Source organism: Westerdykella ornata (genome assembly GCF_010094085.1).
Source record: "Westerdykella ornata strain CBS 379.55 unplaced genomic scaffold EI97scaffold_26, whole genome shotgun sequence".
Classification (NCBI taxonomy): Eukaryota; Fungi; Ascomycota; class Dothideomycetes; order Pleosporales; family Sporormiaceae; genus Westerdykella; species Westerdykella ornata.
This window is the reverse complement of record NW_022986876.1, coordinates 183353-198940: the sequence shown is the minus strand read 5'-3', so window position 1 is coordinate 198940 and position 15588 is coordinate 183353. Positions and strand designations below refer to the sequence as shown.

Sequence of the window (15588 nt, the reverse complement as noted above, 5' to 3'; positions counted from 1 at the left end):
GGAAGGTGCAGCCGATTACGCTAAGCCATAGTTGGCCCAGCGTAAGAGGAGCTCCAGAAATTCGGAACCTCAGCAACGCGACCTTCCGACGACAACACTGCACCATCAAAGCATACAGTGGTCAAGCAACACGTCCAACTTCAAGCAGAATACCCACCATGGATCCAATGGAGGGAGTGACGCACAGCGCTCCGCCAGGCGGCTTGGATCCGTCCAAGTATCCTGTACCCATCGAGACGTACGTATTCCTCCTCACCTGCAACTCAACCTCCGCTAACGTACTTGCCTTCCTGCAGAGTCTACGTACGTATATCCCAGCTTCACATCATGCGAACACATTGCACCCCCGTGGCGCTCAGTGGGCTGACGATATCCAGGTCAACAACCTCGAGGAACGCATCAAGATCGACACCATGAAGCAGGCCCTCCACGCCGTCTTCGACCACTACGGGCCCATCCTCGACATCGTCGCCAAGAAGAGCCTGAAGCGCAAGGGCCAGGCCTTCATCGTGTTCGATAGCCAGAAGTCCTGCCTGGACGCCATCGAGGAGATGACTGGCTTCGAGATGTACGGCAAGAAGATGAGGGTCACCCTGGCCAAGACGCACAGCGACGAGACCGTGAAGCGCAAGGCGACGGACATGTTCGAGGAGCACAAGCGCGCACGTCTGACCATGAAGGGTATGCAACCGCAACGCCCTCGCGCACATTTTACTAATTCTGTCTTACAGAGCGCAAACTTGCCGAGGAAGCTTCCAAGGCAGAGGCCCGTCCTGTCGCTGCTAAGGCTAAGCCTCGCAAGACCGGAGCGGCCGCCGTGCCTGACGAATACGTCCGGCCCAACAAGATTCTCTTCCTGCAGAACATCCCCAAGGAGGTCACCCAGGACGAGCTCACGGCCATCTTCGAGCGCTTCGAAGGCTTCAAGGAGCTGCGTTACGTACAGATCAGGGCCGTCGCATTCGCCGAGTTTGAGAACGAGCAGTTCGCCATCACGGCCAAGGAGAACACGGCCAACACTCTCCTCGGACCGGAGCAGAAGCCCCTCAAGGTTACGTATCAGCGACAGTAGGTTTCATGTGTTGCGTGTTTTTCTGCGTTTTACACAGTTGCTTTTCTCCTCCTCTACTGGCGGTGCACGGGACGGCGTATGCTCTTCGTTTTCACATTCAGTCTATCACACATGCTCACCGGAATCTCTCCTTTTTCTAGGCTGGAAGTGGGAAGGGTGGTCAACAATCACGCCACGACGGCCAATCAAGACAAAGAGGTACCCCAACGCAGGAGGGCCAATCGAGACAGGAAGCGCTCTCGTTGCTAAGCTCCTGGCGGCTCTCTTCTCCACAACTTGAGGAGGACTTAGGGGATGTACCGACTTGAGGAGGATATGTGAATGATTTCTGATAGTGTCGGAAAGGCCTACTATGGATCGGGATGCGGCTATGCTACAAACGGTTGTTTATACCCAGGATTGCAGGTATGGAAGGATTAGGGAAACTGGTTACCCATTGTGTAACCGATATATAAGTACGAAATCAGAAGATGACATCTTCGTCCTCCTTCTCACCAAACAGGTCCTGTGTTTCTGGAGCGTCTTGCATACTCTTCTCCGGTTGATTCGCTTCCGCCAGCGCTTGCTTCTTGTCCTGCCTCTCCTTCTCCTCTGCCGCCGCGTCTCTGTGCTTTTTTCCCGAGACTTTCTTCAACCGGTAGAACTCCTCGCGGTCGAGTTCGTCCAGCTCTGAGTTGATGTATTTGATGGTGTTCTCCGTCCGCGGAATGATGACATGTTCACTAGAGTACGTGAGCTTCAAAGGCGTGAGAATAGGGGCAGCAATGGACCTACATGGCGTTCACGCGGCGGTTAACGACCTTGATCACCTCATCTAGAATGACAAAGGCTGTCTGGAGACTGGCCAATTCCACGAGCGTCTCCACAGCTCTGGCATACGTCTCCCTGCATCTCTGCACTTGCTGTCCGCCTTTGCCCAACCCCGTGAGACCGAAATCGTTACTACTCTCCTCTATATAGCTCTCGAACTGCGGCAGAAAGACACCCGAGACGTTCTCCTGCTTGGACCGTACGCGGAAGCGCGCCTGCTTCGCCGACTCCTGAATCTGGTAGCCTATGTCGCCGCCCACGGCATATGTGACCTCGGCAAGCGAGAAGGCGGCTATCTGCATCACCCGGCCCATCTTGCGCTTCGCCTCATCGATCCGGCGTGTAATCTCTGCAAGAACGTTTCAGCTTTACGAGACACGGGATAATCGCATCAGCAACGGTCGGGGGTATTGCGCACCTCTGAATCGTCTGCAGCAGGGTTAGTGTGGTCAGCATATGTCTATATCGGAAGCGACGAGCGATAGGAGAGACGTAATGGCACACGCACTTGGTGAGGGCTTCACTCTTCCGCTTCAACAGATCATGACCTGTCTGGGCGCCCTTCAATTTGCTCTTCATCAAGCCCAGCGACTGGCGGGTGGGGAAGACGGCCTCCCGGGCCTGTGGGTGATGTCAGTCGTCTTCTTTCTGCCGCATAGCTTGGGATGGAGCGGCAGTGCGACATACCCCGCTGCCAGACATGGCGAGACTGTGGGCTGACGGATGCCTGAGGGAATGTTAAGCGCGTTGGATTGTAAGAGAGCGGGTGCTAATTCAGTAGTCGTGGGCGGCAAGAGGAGAGTTTATTGATAGTGAATTGCAGATGGCGCAGCGAGAGCTTGTTGGTGTTGGCCGTGAACGTTGCTGAGTACCTGGTAGCCATGACATGAGCCGGAAGCTCAAGCCAGCTTCGAGCTGATGGTCTGTGCGCCGGGAGCCAGGCAACTCGCGGACAAGCGCCATGCTTGGCTCCGTGCGCGCCGTTGATTGGCTCCGCCGCCCCATGCTGACCGCAACTCCCGGGAGCCATCACCTCTCTGCTGCTGGTCCCACTCACTTTTCACCTCCATCGCTCCCCCTCACTGCCCTCGAGACAGGACCACGCCGTCTGCGATCGATTTCCCCCTCTGTCCCTCGAGCCCACCGCGGGGCCGTTGCGCAACAATGCCTGGGGAACTCATCCGCACCGTGGCGGCCAGCGTGTCGCGCCCTGGCAAACGCAATGCCCGAGCCATGGACCGCCCCAGCGACCTCTTCCTCATCACCGACCAGGACGTCGTCTACGAGCAGGACATCTTGCGCAATCCCGGCAGCATCAAGCCCTGGCTCGAGTACTACAACTTCAAGAAGTCGCGCGGCAGCATCTTGGAGCAGGCTTTCGTCCTCGAGCGCGCCTGCACCACGCTGCCGCGCTCCTACAAGCTCTGGAAGCTCTATCTCGAGCTGCGCACCAAGCATCTGGCCAACAAGAATCCGGCCAAGTTCGCCCCGCACTATGTCAAGGTCAATGCGCTGTTTGAGCGGGCGCTGGTCCTGCTCAATAAGATGCCGAGGATTTGGGAGATGTATCTCTCGTTTCTGATGCAGCAGCCGCTCGTTACTACTACTAGGAGGACATTCGACAGGGCCCTGAGGGCTCTCCCTCTCACCCAGCATAATCGGATATGGGCGTTGTATAGGCCGTTCGCCACGTCCGCGTCTGGCGAGACGGCTGTCAGGATATGGCGGCGGTACATGCAGATCCATCCGGAAAACGCAGAGGAGTTCATCGAGCTGTTGAAGGATATGCGGAAATACACCGAGGCCGTCAAGAAGTACATGGAGATTCTCAATAACCCGCGTTTCAAGAGCAAGGAAGCCAAGGGACCGTTTCAGTTCTGGACCGAGATGATTGATCTGATGATTGATCATGCCAAGGAGATTGAGACGGGCGATGACAGTGGGATTGACGTGGAGAAGATTATTCGCAGCGGCATTGCAAAGTTTCCGGATCAGCGCGGTATTCTTTGGGTGGGCTTGGCGAGATACTGGATGCACAAGGGCGAGTACGAAAAAGCTCGCGATGTGTTCGAAGAGGCTATCACTACGGTCATGACCGTTCGGGACTTCTCGGTGGTGTTTGACACGTATGTGGAGGCGGAGGAGACGATGATTGGAATCAAACTTCAAGAAGCTGCTGCGCGATCAGAGAAGGGCAAGGTGGATGAAGACGCTGATGCTGATCTCGACATCCGGATGATGCGCTTCGAGTCACTGATGCAGAGACGGCCATTCCTTCTCAACGATGTCATGCTCCGGCAGAACCCCAACAACGTCTTGGAATGGGAGAAGCGTGTCGCCCTCTGGGGCGACAACAAGAAGGAAGTCGTGCAGACCTACACCGATGCTATAGCCGCCATCAACCCGAAGAAGGCCGTGGGCAAGTTCCACGAACTCTGGGCCAACTACGCCAAGTTTTACGAGAAGGGAGGTGATATCCGCAATGCACGGGTTATCATGGAAAAGGCGGTAAAAGTCCCGTTCAAGTCCGTCGCCGAGCTGGCGGAGATGTGGTGTGAGTGGGCCGAGATGGAGCTGCGCAACGAGAATTTCGACAATGCGATTGAGATTATGGCCAAGGCGACACAGGCGCCGAAGCGGTCCACCGTCGATTACTTTGACGACTCGCTTACACCGCAACAACGGGTGCACAAGAGCTGGAAGCTGTGGAGTTTCTATGTCGACCTGGTCGAGAGTGTCAGCACGCTGGAGGAGACAAGGAAGGTGTATGAGAGGATATTCGAGCTCCGCATAGCGACGCCGCAAACGGTTGTGAACTACGCCAATCTGCTGGAGGAGAACCAGTACTATGAGGATTCGTTCAAGGTCTACGAGCGCGGACTGGATCTATTCAGCTATCCCGTGGCATTCGAGATCTGGAATCTCTACCTGACCAAGGCGGTTGACCGGAAGATTGGCATGGAACGGTTGCGAGATCTGTTCGAGCAAGCCGTGGAAGGATGCCCGCCCAAGTTCGCAAAGCATCTGTACCTCATGTACGGTGCGCTGGAGGAGGACCGCGGCCTTGCGAGGCACGCGATGCGCATCTATGAGCGTGCCACGCGTGCGGTTGCAGACGAAGACCGCATGGAGATGTTCAACTTCTACGTCACCAAGTCTGCCTCCAACTTTGGTCTCACGTCAACAAGACCCATCTACGAACGCGCCATCGCCACATTGCCCGACAAGGAAGCCAAGGAGATGTGTCTCAAGTTCGCCGAAATGGAGCGACGGTTGGGAGAAATCGATCGCGCACGCGCCATCTACGGCCATGCAAGCCAGTTCTGCGATCCGCGGACCAGCCCCGATTTCTGGAAGAAGTGGGAGCAGTTTGAAGTCCAGCATGGCAACGAAGACACGTACAAGGAGATGCTTCGCATCAAGCGCAGCGTGCAGGCTCAGTACAAGTATGTGATTTTCCGTATCTATGTCCATCAAGCATCTGCTAACGGATTACAAGCACCGACGTCAGCTTCATCGCCTCCCAGGCCGTCGCCCGCGTCCAGCAAAACGGCGAAGCCGCGCCCAACGGCGAACACGCCGCCGAGGGCGAAGACGCCATGGCCGCACTGGAACGCCAGGCTCGCGCTCCTGTCGGCTTCGTCGCCGCAAGTACGGGGCCCCAGGGCGGGAACATCAAGCCCGTTCAGGAGGCGCCGGCGGCGAACCCGGACGCGATTGATCTTGATGACGACCTCTGACGATATCATGAGCGGGCTTCGGTACACCCAGGCTTCATATTCTCCTTTCATTACATCTTTTCCCTTTGTCTGAGTTGTTGCATTTGCGGCGTTAAAGGGGGCTTGTGCATACCTCTCTTCTCTTTTCCTGTGCCTGTTCGATTCCCTTCGATTCCCTTCGATACCGGGAGTACGACCTCCGGTTTCTTGGATTTTCTTCTATGAGGGCGGGTTCGGCGGTTTCTTCTTTGGTCTGGGTTGGAGATGTGCATATCCGGCGCTTTTTGGTTGGGAGTTGGCTTTTGCGTGTGCAGGCTTGTCTTGTCTTGCACTGCAGCGAAGTGTATGTATGGACCTTGTGTTTTCCTATGTGCTCAAGGGGGTTGGCTCAAACATTGTCGAACATGGACCTGAGGGCTGTGGTCGCAGCGGACAGACAGACAGATTTGATTCCACATATGTGAAGATATAGATAGAGAATTTTGAGTATATACTCCTACCCTTTGGGTACTGTGTTTGTGTTACCATAGTAGTGTATGCGTGGCTAGCATCAGCCTAGGATCCCTTGACTGCTCTAGCCTTAGTCGGGGAACAACAGTATCCGTGGTATTGCTATCCGCGATGGTCGTTTGCTTTTTGTGATACTTTGTGTAGATCTTTGGTGATGAATCAATCCTAATCTAAACATATTAGGTCTGATGTTGAGCCAAGGGTGAGGGACCTGTGGTGTGACGTTTGCGGGAGGGAGGGGAAGGCGGTTTGGGGATCGGCGGGCGCGGGGATGGGGGGTTGTGGATTTTCGATCATGGGGTTGATGTTGATGATCTACTCTAGATCAGCATGCTATGGAGATGATGGTAGAGAGGAAAGAGGAAAGACGGGAATGTCTGTCGTGGTACACAGTAGATTGTCAACCTGTAATCACGATTGTTAGTATGCCGGAGGGAGGAAGGAAGGAAGGAAATGGGCTCCTAGAGTCCGTACTGTATATGCACCTTTGAAAACCCAACTCAGTGTCGACAAATACCTCTCTCTCCTACCGTTGTTACCTATCCATCGCATCACACAAACCCCTTCCCTCAACAACAAAACCCCAGCTCCTCAAACCTCAGCAAACCTCAACCCGCCAAGACCTGTGCACGAGGCAGTGCACATCCCATCTCCCTTCCCCTCCCACCACTCCCGCTCCATCTGATCAGCACAACGCTCCTCAAACACAAACAAACATCCACACCACTGACGTAATCCGCCCTCTCCACCCACCAATGCTCATCTTCCCCCTCTCCCTTACAACATCCGGCCAAACACACAGCCGCCAGCCCGTGCGAATCGTAATTTGCGTCCATGTCTGGCTCAACGCTGTTTGCCGGTGATGGGGTGTGGGCGTGGTAATTGGATGAGGGGAATGGAAAGAGGCTTGCGAGGTGTATCATGTGCATGTGTTTGTTTGACAACCCTGGACAAGGGGTTGAGGAGGGCTGAAAGGTGGTTGACGTAGTATGCTGGGCTTTGAGGGGCGAACTCTGAGCTTGAGCTTCGGGGGCGAGGAGGGAAGGGGAGGGAGGGCGTTGTTGGGTATATGAGGGGGATGGGTGCTTGAGGGATGAGGATTGAAAGTTGAGATTCTGGACTTTGAAAGGGACATAGTACCTTTTCCACCTACTTCACCTAGCTATCTACGCAACTGCAACCGTCCGATATTTATCTCTGAGATATTGGACGTTGTCGTCTTCTTGCCGTCTATCTGCCTTCAAAGTATAGAGAAGAACATCACTGCAACTCCCGTCTGCTTCTGCTCCACAGCGTAGCTAGGATGACGGACAACACCACCACTACCGGTCGAGACGGTACTGTGTTACATCCCCACCTCCAACCCTCAATCAACCCAATCTCTAACACCCCCACCCCTAGGCCGCTCAACCTCCCTCTCCGCCATCGCAGGCCCAGACACCATGGCCCTCACCCACGACTCCGACATCAACACCACCACCACCACACGATCCCTCACGACCTCGCCCTCCAAAGACCGCCGCATGAGCAAAGAATGGGACGCCGCCAAGGTCCCGCCATCGCGGTTCCAGCGGCGCGAGGGCAGCATCTACAGCACGCCGGCGAGTCGGGATGCACATGTCAAGGGGGCCGAGAGGGATAAGGGGTATTGGGAGAAGTTGAGGGAGAAGGGGTGGGCGGGGAGGCGGAAGTCGTAGGTTTGTTTGTAGGTCGGGTATTTATGGGGAGTTAAGGGGATGGAGGAGCTGCAAGTATATGTATATGTATGAATATGTGGTGGGCTTGTGGGAGGGTAGGGTATGATGTCCTGAATATGCTATCTCTTTCTTTCTACTCTGTTTGCTTCTGAAACTGTACGGTTTGTTCTTTGGAATGGAGATGTAGTGGATTGGTGTGCGATGGTCTATGATAACGATGCCTTGGTGTAATGCAGAGCTGGAGGCATGTAGTGAAGATAGCGTGTTGCTGGGTCCACTTAGTTTCCGCACCGTGGACGTGGACGGGGCCAATTGGGTCGAGGACAGCGAGGAAGGATCATATTTAAGCACTGCAACCTTGGAGGGGAAGGATTACGATGTCGAATAGTACCTAATGCGTTGGATTTAGAGATAGTGATAAGATGAAAGCCTTCTAATCGGCGGAGACAACTTCGGCACTCGGCATCAATGGATAAAGTCCGCTGTCATGTCCTATATATGCTATACAGGATGGAATCCTTTCGTATGCTCACTCAGTGGCTTTTTGTAGGAGGAAACTTGCGTTCATGTATCATCATTGGTATCGTACAGACTCTACTCTAATTACTATGCATTGCTCAAACGCTCGAAACGCACCAGAGTTCCCATCCCCACTGTGCCAACTCGGCCACCTGAAGCCTGCAATTACAACCCCATATATCCAATCCAATAGAACAACCAAGACCACCCATCACCTCACCTCCTGCAAATCCGCCAACTGAGGAATCCTAATCTCCCTCGGTGGCGCCGGCGGCCCCGTCCCCGACCTCCGTCTCCTCTCCCTCTCATTCACCCCCTGCCCAGCCTCCAACCCAATACTCGCCTTGCGGAACTTGCCTCCAAGCCCACGCATCCAGTCCTCGCCCTCATCCGCACCGAGCCAATACACAGGCGCACCCTTCAGCATAATCCTTCCCAGCTTGCCCTTGAACCCCGCCCCCTCCTCCTTCCCCTCCTCGAACGGATTCTCCGCGAGATTCGCCGCCCCCGCCGTCGTCTGCATGTTGGAATCGTACCAGCCGGCCGACGCAGTGGTCGCAATGTGCTGCCGCAGGCACTGTCTCGCAAACGCCAACATGACAAACACGAAATACACCCTGAGAGCCCAGAACCCGACAATCATGGAAATACTCATGATGCTGCCGGACTGGAACACGGCACCGCCCAAGCCCGCGCTGCTGGCAGCTCCCGCCCCGACGCCGGCGGCTACGGCTTCCTGGCCCGATGGCAGACCGCTCGCCGGCGCGGCGATGACTTCGACTTTCGACACGTTGAACTGGGGACTCGTGAAGCCTGCGTTTTCGGAGATGGTGGCTGCGCCGGGGGCTTTTGAGTCGCCGGGATGTTGCGCCAGGAGGGAGAACCACGCGATGCCGAAGATGGCCGTGTACAGCGCATTCACCACCGAGTCGAAAGCGTACAGGTGCGCGAGGAGCAGGTTCGGGAACGGCGTCTGCAGTTTGATGTGTTTTGCCAGGAGGAGCGTGGCGAGGAAGGCGAGGGCGGAGTAGAGGTACATGCTTAATTGGAGGGCGGTGAGATGGGCGCCTGTTAGCAGCGCGAGGAGTCCGAAGAATCCGGAGACTTTGTTGATCAGTTGGAGGTACGTGATTATTTCGGCGCCTGTGCGGAGGGAGAGGATATGGAGGAATGTCTTTGTGGGGGGAAGGGTTAGCTATGTCGATGAAGGGGTCGCGTGCTGTAGAGACGTACCCGCGGACGCGGAATCTCCAGGAGAGAGAGAGGCATGGTTGGTGTTTTGAAACAGGAGCTGGTGTGCGCTGGGTTGCGCGCTCCCTTGTGTGCGTGTGTTTCGTCCTGGTGCGCACGGTTGCTGTCGAATCGAGGAGTTGAAGTCGGACTGAGGAGGTGTGAGCAGTGAAGCGTGCGACAAGGGAAGATGGGGCGGTAAAGACCACGCTAAGCCCCTTTCTTCCAAGACCCGGCCGAGATTCGTACGCGTCACGTGCCAATTAATTCACCTTCTCAAATACTGACTCAGCGAACAATGTACGGAATGCGCATATTAGAATGTTACAGATTCATTGACACCAGCCTTAAACCGTAAGCGAAAATGTATGTATATAACACTTACATCACTGCGTCTATATCGATTCTCCCTTTTCGACCAAGGCCGTTGGATGAGAGGGTCTCGAAGGACTCAACGTTTTATAAGGGGAAAAGAGGAGATAAGCCGCATGGGGGCTCTATCCTAGCACTTCATAAACATCCCTTAACTGCATAGGGAAACGCATGTATGTAGAGTCTAGTAATCATTGTATACTGCAATTCATCCTCTTAGGCTAGGTAGCCAAAGTAGAGTCGTGCGAGTACTCAAGGGTTTACGAAGTCAGAATAGGATATATGACATTTAAGAGCTATGTTTGAGATTGCAGGCAATGACCTTTGTCTAAGTAGGGAAGTAAATGTTCGTAAAATCCGAGTAACTGCGCATATGCCATCTTATCCTGTTGGTATACGAAGCTGAAACGGAGAAGTACGGAACATTAACCGTGCCAAAGAGGAGGAACAGAGAAGAGACAAAGAGAACGACTCCGAGAAAGCCATAACAATTCCATAACGGCAGCTTAGTCGATATCCTAAACCTCAATGATGTATAGACCAGAGCTCTGTACTCACACCACCCCTACCATCATAATCACCATCACAAACCCCACACACCCCAGCAGCATCTCGAAAAGAGTCTAATATTGGAGGACTACTTAATCATAGCTATCATTGGGGGGGTATACAGCTCCCTTCCAGCACGCAAACAAAAACACAAAAACAAAAACAGAGCAGACCAGCCACCTCCCTCCCAACACCTCAACACCAGAACGCTCTGAAAACAAAAACAAAAAACAGAAACAGAAACAGGTAAGCTTTCCCCCCCTCCACATATTCCCACCCCCCCCTCCACCCTCCCCCCTCTCCCCCTTCCTCAACCACCTCCTCCTCACGGGGCAGGCTCCCCGTGGAGCCTCACCCGGTAGAGGCAGGTGTATTCCTTGCCCCAGCTCCTCTCCACCCTCACCATCGCCCTCTGTACGGGCTTCGTCAAAAGGCCATCCAGGCCAAAGGTTTGTACGTGGTTTTCGCCGTGGACATTGTAGGCGAATTTCCCCAGGCAGACCCAGCCCTCTGGCCCCTCGCTGCATTCGCGGACCCCAGCACCGCGCTCATCCGACTGCACCCAGAGCTCTATGTCGCGCGGAGCGGTGCTGGAGTCCAGCGAGGCCTGCTTGGGGAGGTGCTCAATGGTGACTTGTGACGGGATCATTGGGTGCCCGAGGATGACGGAGAGTTGTGCCTGGCCCGGGGTGGATGTGGAAGGGGCTGCGCACCAGCAGTCGCCGGGTTCTTCCCAGTTCTGGAGGGCGGCCATGGGAGGGAGGCGGCGGGTGGATTTGAACAAAGCCTTGTTGTAGGCCCAGGATTTCCAGGTGGCGGGCGGTGAGTATGTGGAGGATGTCTGGTAAGGGTCGACACGGGCGCCTAGGCCGGGAGAAAAGTAGTTGACTTTGCGGAGATTGAGCTCGGTGTTGGCGAGGAGGTTGGCCAGGGCGAGAGATTCAATGCGGAGTTCGTCGAGGACGATGTTGCGGCTTGCGTCTTTGGCGATGGTCTTGGACATGACTTTGACGGCTTCGGAGACTTTTGTGTCGATGAGGGAGGAGAGCTTGGCGTATTCAGCTCGCATCATGTTCATGAGTTCGTCTTGCCAGACAATTCTGAAGCTGTTTTTGAGAGGGGATTTCTTGATTTCATCGTCCATGAAGCGCAGAATCTTGGCACGGTTGTGTTCGAGGAAGGCGTTCCATTCGGAGACGGTAGAACTGTCGCTCAGGCCTTCGGCTTGCATCTTGCTGGCAATAGCGCGCCAGAAGTCATCGGGAATGGAGAGAGTGCCGTCGGGACCGCGGGTAGCGAGAACTGCGGTGGGAAGCTGGCGCTTGAACTCTTCGAGTGTGGCTTCGAAGCCGGTCGACTGCTTTTCCATGACAGCAGTCTTGTCCTCTAGCCTAGCAACTCTGTCCCAAAAGTAGTCGTAAAGAGGATCTCCGGGCTTCCTTCCATTACGGTCGCGACCGGGAATGATGGTAGAAACAGGAGGAGCCTGGACAACAGGAGGCTGGATGCGAGATACGAGACCATTCCAAGTGTACGCGGTTCGAGACGCGACAGCTCCGAGCATTCCATGGTTGTAAGAGGAGTACATCAGGTAACAGAACAGAACGGCACCAGCAACGGCGAAGAAGCCTTTGGCCGTGTGGACAAGGAAAGACCTAACGCTAGGGATTGAATCGCGCATGGTAGTCTTGATTTGGTCGTCTGCACGTGCACGAGCATGGGAGCGATCAGCAGGAGCGGCAGTAGTACCCGCAGAGGCCGCACCCTGTTGACCGAAGCGATGGGCTCCCTGAGCGGCTTGAGGACGACTGGCGATTCCGCCTTGAGAAAGAGGCTGAGCGCGCTGGCTGGCCGTGCTGAACAAAGGAGGAAGGGGACGCCTCTGAGCTGCCAATCCAGCAGTGTTGCGAGCGATGGGTGTGATACCGTAGCTGGAGGAGGCGCGAAGACCGTTGACTGGGGTAGGACGGCCAAAGAGCATGCCGGCCTCGTGCTCCATTCCGTACGACTTGGAGGTGTCCAAGGCAGAGGGGGTCTCGGGTTCTTCTTCCTCCTCCTCGACGACCTGAGAGCGGTTTGTGACTTTGCCATTCAGAAGCGCGGGGGTCTGGGACTGCAAGTGAGAAGGCGGGCCATGCGCAGCAAGCTCCTCGGGGACTTCGTTGTTGTTGTCATGATCAGGGCGGTCGGCTTCATCGCGCGTTACCGCCGTGTCGCGCTGAGCGTCGAATGCCTGAGCGAAACCCGTCACCGGGACGGAGAGCTGCTCGGCGGCACCGACGCGGCTAGAAGAACCATAGGCATGAGACTCGCGAGCCTTGGCCTTGGGAAGAGTGCCCTTGCGGCGATTGCCCGCCCTGGAGGGAGTCGCGGTGGTGGTAGCTACCGATTGCACGGACGCGGACCCAAGACGAGCGGAGCGACGAGGAGTAGGACCAGTCTGAGACGGACCAGGTTGAGTGGAATTCATGGTGACTCTTTGTATTTTGATGAAAGAGTCGACAGAGGATGATGTTGAGTTGTCGCTATCAGATAGCTGGAGAAGGCGTAAGAGGAGGTTGACAAATCGAGAGAGGATGGGAGAAGAACTTGGGAAAATGTCGGGGAGAGCAAAAAACTTATAAGGCCGCTATTGACGCTGGTGGACAATATGATTGTAGTAGTGAAGAATAGGAAGAGGAGGACGCGACAATAGGACGTATATGCACTGTCAACAGATGATTAAGCCGAGCGGAGGCCAAGATGCCCGGGCCGCCAACTTGACTACAATCGAACGACAACAATGACATTGAAGGAGATGCAGCACAATAGAAGACAGCAGCATCAATAATAATCCAAGAGAATTAGGTGAGGGCCGAAGTTTGGAAGGTGCAGGCGCCAAGGTGGTGAAAGTGAATCCAAGTAAGAAGTCCAACTTACCAACGAATCCGAGGAAGTCATTACCCACACTGTCCAACCACGCACAACTCCAAATACGTAAGAATAATAGTTCTTTCAGGGTATACAAGATTATGCTGGGGAGCAGCTTTATCAACACGTGGTAGAAAACGCAGCTTCAAGACTCGACGCGTCGAGCGCAGACGCTATTCGTAAGAGGCGCAGGAACAGAAAAGACGGAAATGTTTCAAAGAACTGACCACGCTCATCTTCCCGGAGCCTGGATGTTCCAGTTCCAGTTCAGGCGGTGCAGCGAAGTTGAGAGTTGACAAAAGTATGATGGACAACGTTGAAGTCTGATGAATGCGCGTTGTCAAGAAGAAGACGGGAACAGGGGGTGATGGGCTGGAAGCGGTAAACTAAGCGAGACCAAACAAGTCCTTCAGATGGCACATAGAGGAATGCTTTCATCTTTGTAGTGCCGGACGGGCGAGCATCAAAGCGGATTACTAATGCCTTCATGTACGGCATGCCTGAGGGGAAGATAGCAAAGTGCAATAGAGTGTAATGAAATATCTATAGCATCTGTGTACTGTGTATAGCGAGGACGGACCATGCCTGTCTTCTCCTAAACGCGGAGTCTAGTCCGCTTCAAGTAACCGTTCCGCATATATAGAAGTGGCGGCCTCCGTTTCGCAACATCTCGACGGTAGCACTTGTCACGGTGGCATTCTTCAACCTCGCACTTCCACCTGTCTCTAACCTTTACCAGACACATCTCCTTCGAATCAGCGTCTTCAGCAAACCCAATTCGCAATGGTCGTCGGATCGGTCCTCGTCACTGGGTACGGTACATTCTAAACCATCCCCCACTATGTCTCATCTAACCATCACAGTGGAACAGGCTACATTGGCTCCTTTACGGCCTTGGCTCTTCTAGAGGCCGACTACAAGGTCGTCATTGTTGATAATCTCTACAACTCTTCAAAAGAAGTCATCAACCGCATTGAGCTCATCTGCGGAAAACGCCCAGTGTTTTATGAATTGGATATCACGGATGAGGCCGCTCTCGACAAGGTGTTTGACGAGCATCCGGACATTGACAATGTCATCCACTTCGCTGCATTGAAGGTAATCCGGTGCTCGAAGCATGGTGAGTAACCTGCTAAATGATCCAACAGGCCGTCGGAGAGTCTGGGGAGATTCCTCTGGAATACTATCGCGTCAATGTTGGAGGCAGCATCTCGCTCCTCCGATCCATGACTAGGCACAATGTCACCAACATTGTCTTTTCGTCTTCTGCGACTGTTTATGGCGACGCTACACGCTTCCCAAACATGATTCCCATTCCGGAGCACTGCCCCATTGGCCCCACCAACACCTATGGACGCACCAAGTCCACTGTGGAGTTGATCATTACCGATCACATTGAAGCACAGCGCAACAATGCCCGCAAGGCTGGCACGTCCGGAGAGCAGTGGAACGGTGCTCTGTTGAGATACTTCAACCCTGCTGGTGCTCACCCCAGTGGTATCATGGGCGAGAACCCTCTGGGTGTCCCGTACAACCTCCTTCCCCTTCTCGCTCAGGTCGCAATCGGCAAGCGGGATAAGCTTCTCGTGTTTGGAGATGGTGAGTCCGCGCGCTCCGTACTAGGCTTCAGCATTGACTCCCTTCAGACTACAAATCGAGAGACGGAACTGCCATCCGAGACTACATTCACGTGCTCGACCTCGCCAAGGGCCATCTAGTGGCACTGAATTACCTCCGTGAGCACCACCCGGGCGTCAAGGCATGGAACTTGGGTTCAGGCCGCGGCTCAACTGTTTTCGAGATGATCAAGGCGTTCAGCACGGTGGTCGGTCGCGACCTCCCCTATGAGGTGGTGGAACGCCGGCAGGGCGACGTCCTGGATCTCACTGCCAACCCTTCCCTGGCGAACCAGGAGCTCAAGTGGAAGACGGAGCTCACTCTGGAGGATGCATGTGCGGATTTGTGGAAGTGGACGAAGAACAACCCGGAAGGCTACAATCAAGAGCCTCCCAAGGAGTTCGTTGATGCTCTCAGGAATTAACTGAGCACGGCGAGACAGACATGAGCCATGATGATGCCCGTCGAGGCTACCAAAAACGTTCATAATAATGATGTGCATAATCAAATGGATGAGACCGATGCGGTTGGGAATCGTGGCTTGTTCTAAGTGTGGCTGACTGTGGCGCATGTGCCCCTCCTG

At 54.6% G+C, this 15588-nt stretch overlaps 7 protein-coding genes across 7 annotated transcripts; 4 read left to right on the top strand and 3 right to left on the bottom strand.

Annotated features, from left to right (window-relative positions):
• Positions 1 to 82: 82 nt before the first annotated feature.
• Positions 83 to 1547, top strand: EI97DRAFT_435985 (U2 small nuclear ribonucleoprotein B). Its single transcript, XM_033798996.1, has 4 exons — positions 83 to 238; positions 297 to 303; positions 378 to 681; positions 732 to 1547. The coding sequence occupies exons 1-4, from the start codon at positions 159 to 161 to the stop codon at positions 1070 to 1072; spliced, it is 732 nt and encodes a 243-aa protein (XP_033651100.1). The 5' UTR covers positions 83 to 158; the 3' UTR covers positions 1073 to 1547.
• Positions 1381 to 2483, bottom strand: EI97DRAFT_435984 (vacuolar ATP synthase subunit D). Its single transcript, XM_033798995.1, has 4 exons — positions 2391 to 2483; positions 2301 to 2311; positions 1847 to 2231; positions 1381 to 1794 (listed from the first exon to the last, which is right to left on the bottom strand). Exons 1-4 carry the CDS (start codon positions 2459 to 2461, stop codon positions 1536 to 1538), a joined length of 726 nt encoding a protein of 241 aa, XP_033651099.1. The 5' UTR covers positions 2462 to 2483; the 3' UTR covers positions 1381 to 1535.
• A 455-nt stretch (positions 2484 to 2938) lies between these two features.
• Positions 2939 to 6101, top strand: EI97DRAFT_404078 (pre-mRNA-splicing factor syf1). Its single transcript, XM_033796525.1, has 2 exons — positions 2939 to 5328; positions 5382 to 6101. The coding sequence occupies exons 1-2, from the start codon at positions 3047 to 3049 to the stop codon at positions 5620 to 5622; spliced, it is 2523 nt and encodes an 840-aa protein (XP_033651098.1). The 5' UTR covers positions 2939 to 3046; the 3' UTR covers positions 5623 to 6101.
• Positions 6102 to 7341: 1240 nt separating this feature from the next.
• On the top strand, positions 7342 to 8185 carry EI97DRAFT_435981 (uncharacterized protein). Its single transcript, XM_033798994.1, has one exon. It carries the CDS (start codon positions 7554 to 7556, stop codon positions 7806 to 7808), a length of 255 nt encoding a protein of 84 aa, XP_033651097.1. The 5' UTR covers positions 7342 to 7553; the 3' UTR covers positions 7809 to 8185.
• A 180-nt stretch (positions 8186 to 8365) lies between these two features.
• Positions 8366 to 9676, bottom strand: EI97DRAFT_435980 (DUF1753-domain-containing protein). The gene is made up of 2 exons (XM_033798993.1): positions 9561 to 9676; positions 8366 to 9501 (listed from the first exon to the last, which is right to left on the bottom strand). The coding sequence occupies exons 1-2, from the start codon at positions 9594 to 9596 to the stop codon at positions 8539 to 8541; spliced, it is 999 nt and encodes a 332-aa protein (XP_033651096.1). The 5' UTR covers positions 9597 to 9676; the 3' UTR covers positions 8366 to 8538.
• A 1097-nt stretch (positions 9677 to 10773) lies between these two features.
• Positions 10774 to 13392, bottom strand: EI97DRAFT_153822 (uncharacterized protein). Its single transcript, XM_033793278.1, has one exon. The coding sequence runs from the start codon at positions 12946 to 12948 to the stop codon at positions 10804 to 10806; it is 2145 nt and encodes a 714-aa protein (XP_033651095.1). The 5' UTR covers positions 12949 to 13392; the 3' UTR covers positions 10774 to 10803.
• A 685-nt stretch (positions 13393 to 14077) lies between these two features.
• Positions 14078 to 15537, top strand: EI97DRAFT_469524 (UDP-glucose 4-epimerase). The gene is made up of 4 exons (XM_033801714.1): positions 14078 to 14200; positions 14252 to 14486; positions 14537 to 14987; positions 15035 to 15537. The coding sequence occupies exons 1-4, from the start codon at positions 14172 to 14174 to the stop codon at positions 15427 to 15429; spliced, it is 1110 nt and encodes a 369-aa protein (XP_033651094.1). The 5' UTR covers positions 14078 to 14171; the 3' UTR covers positions 15430 to 15537.
• The last annotated feature ends 51 nt before the right edge of the window (positions 15538 to 15588 follow it).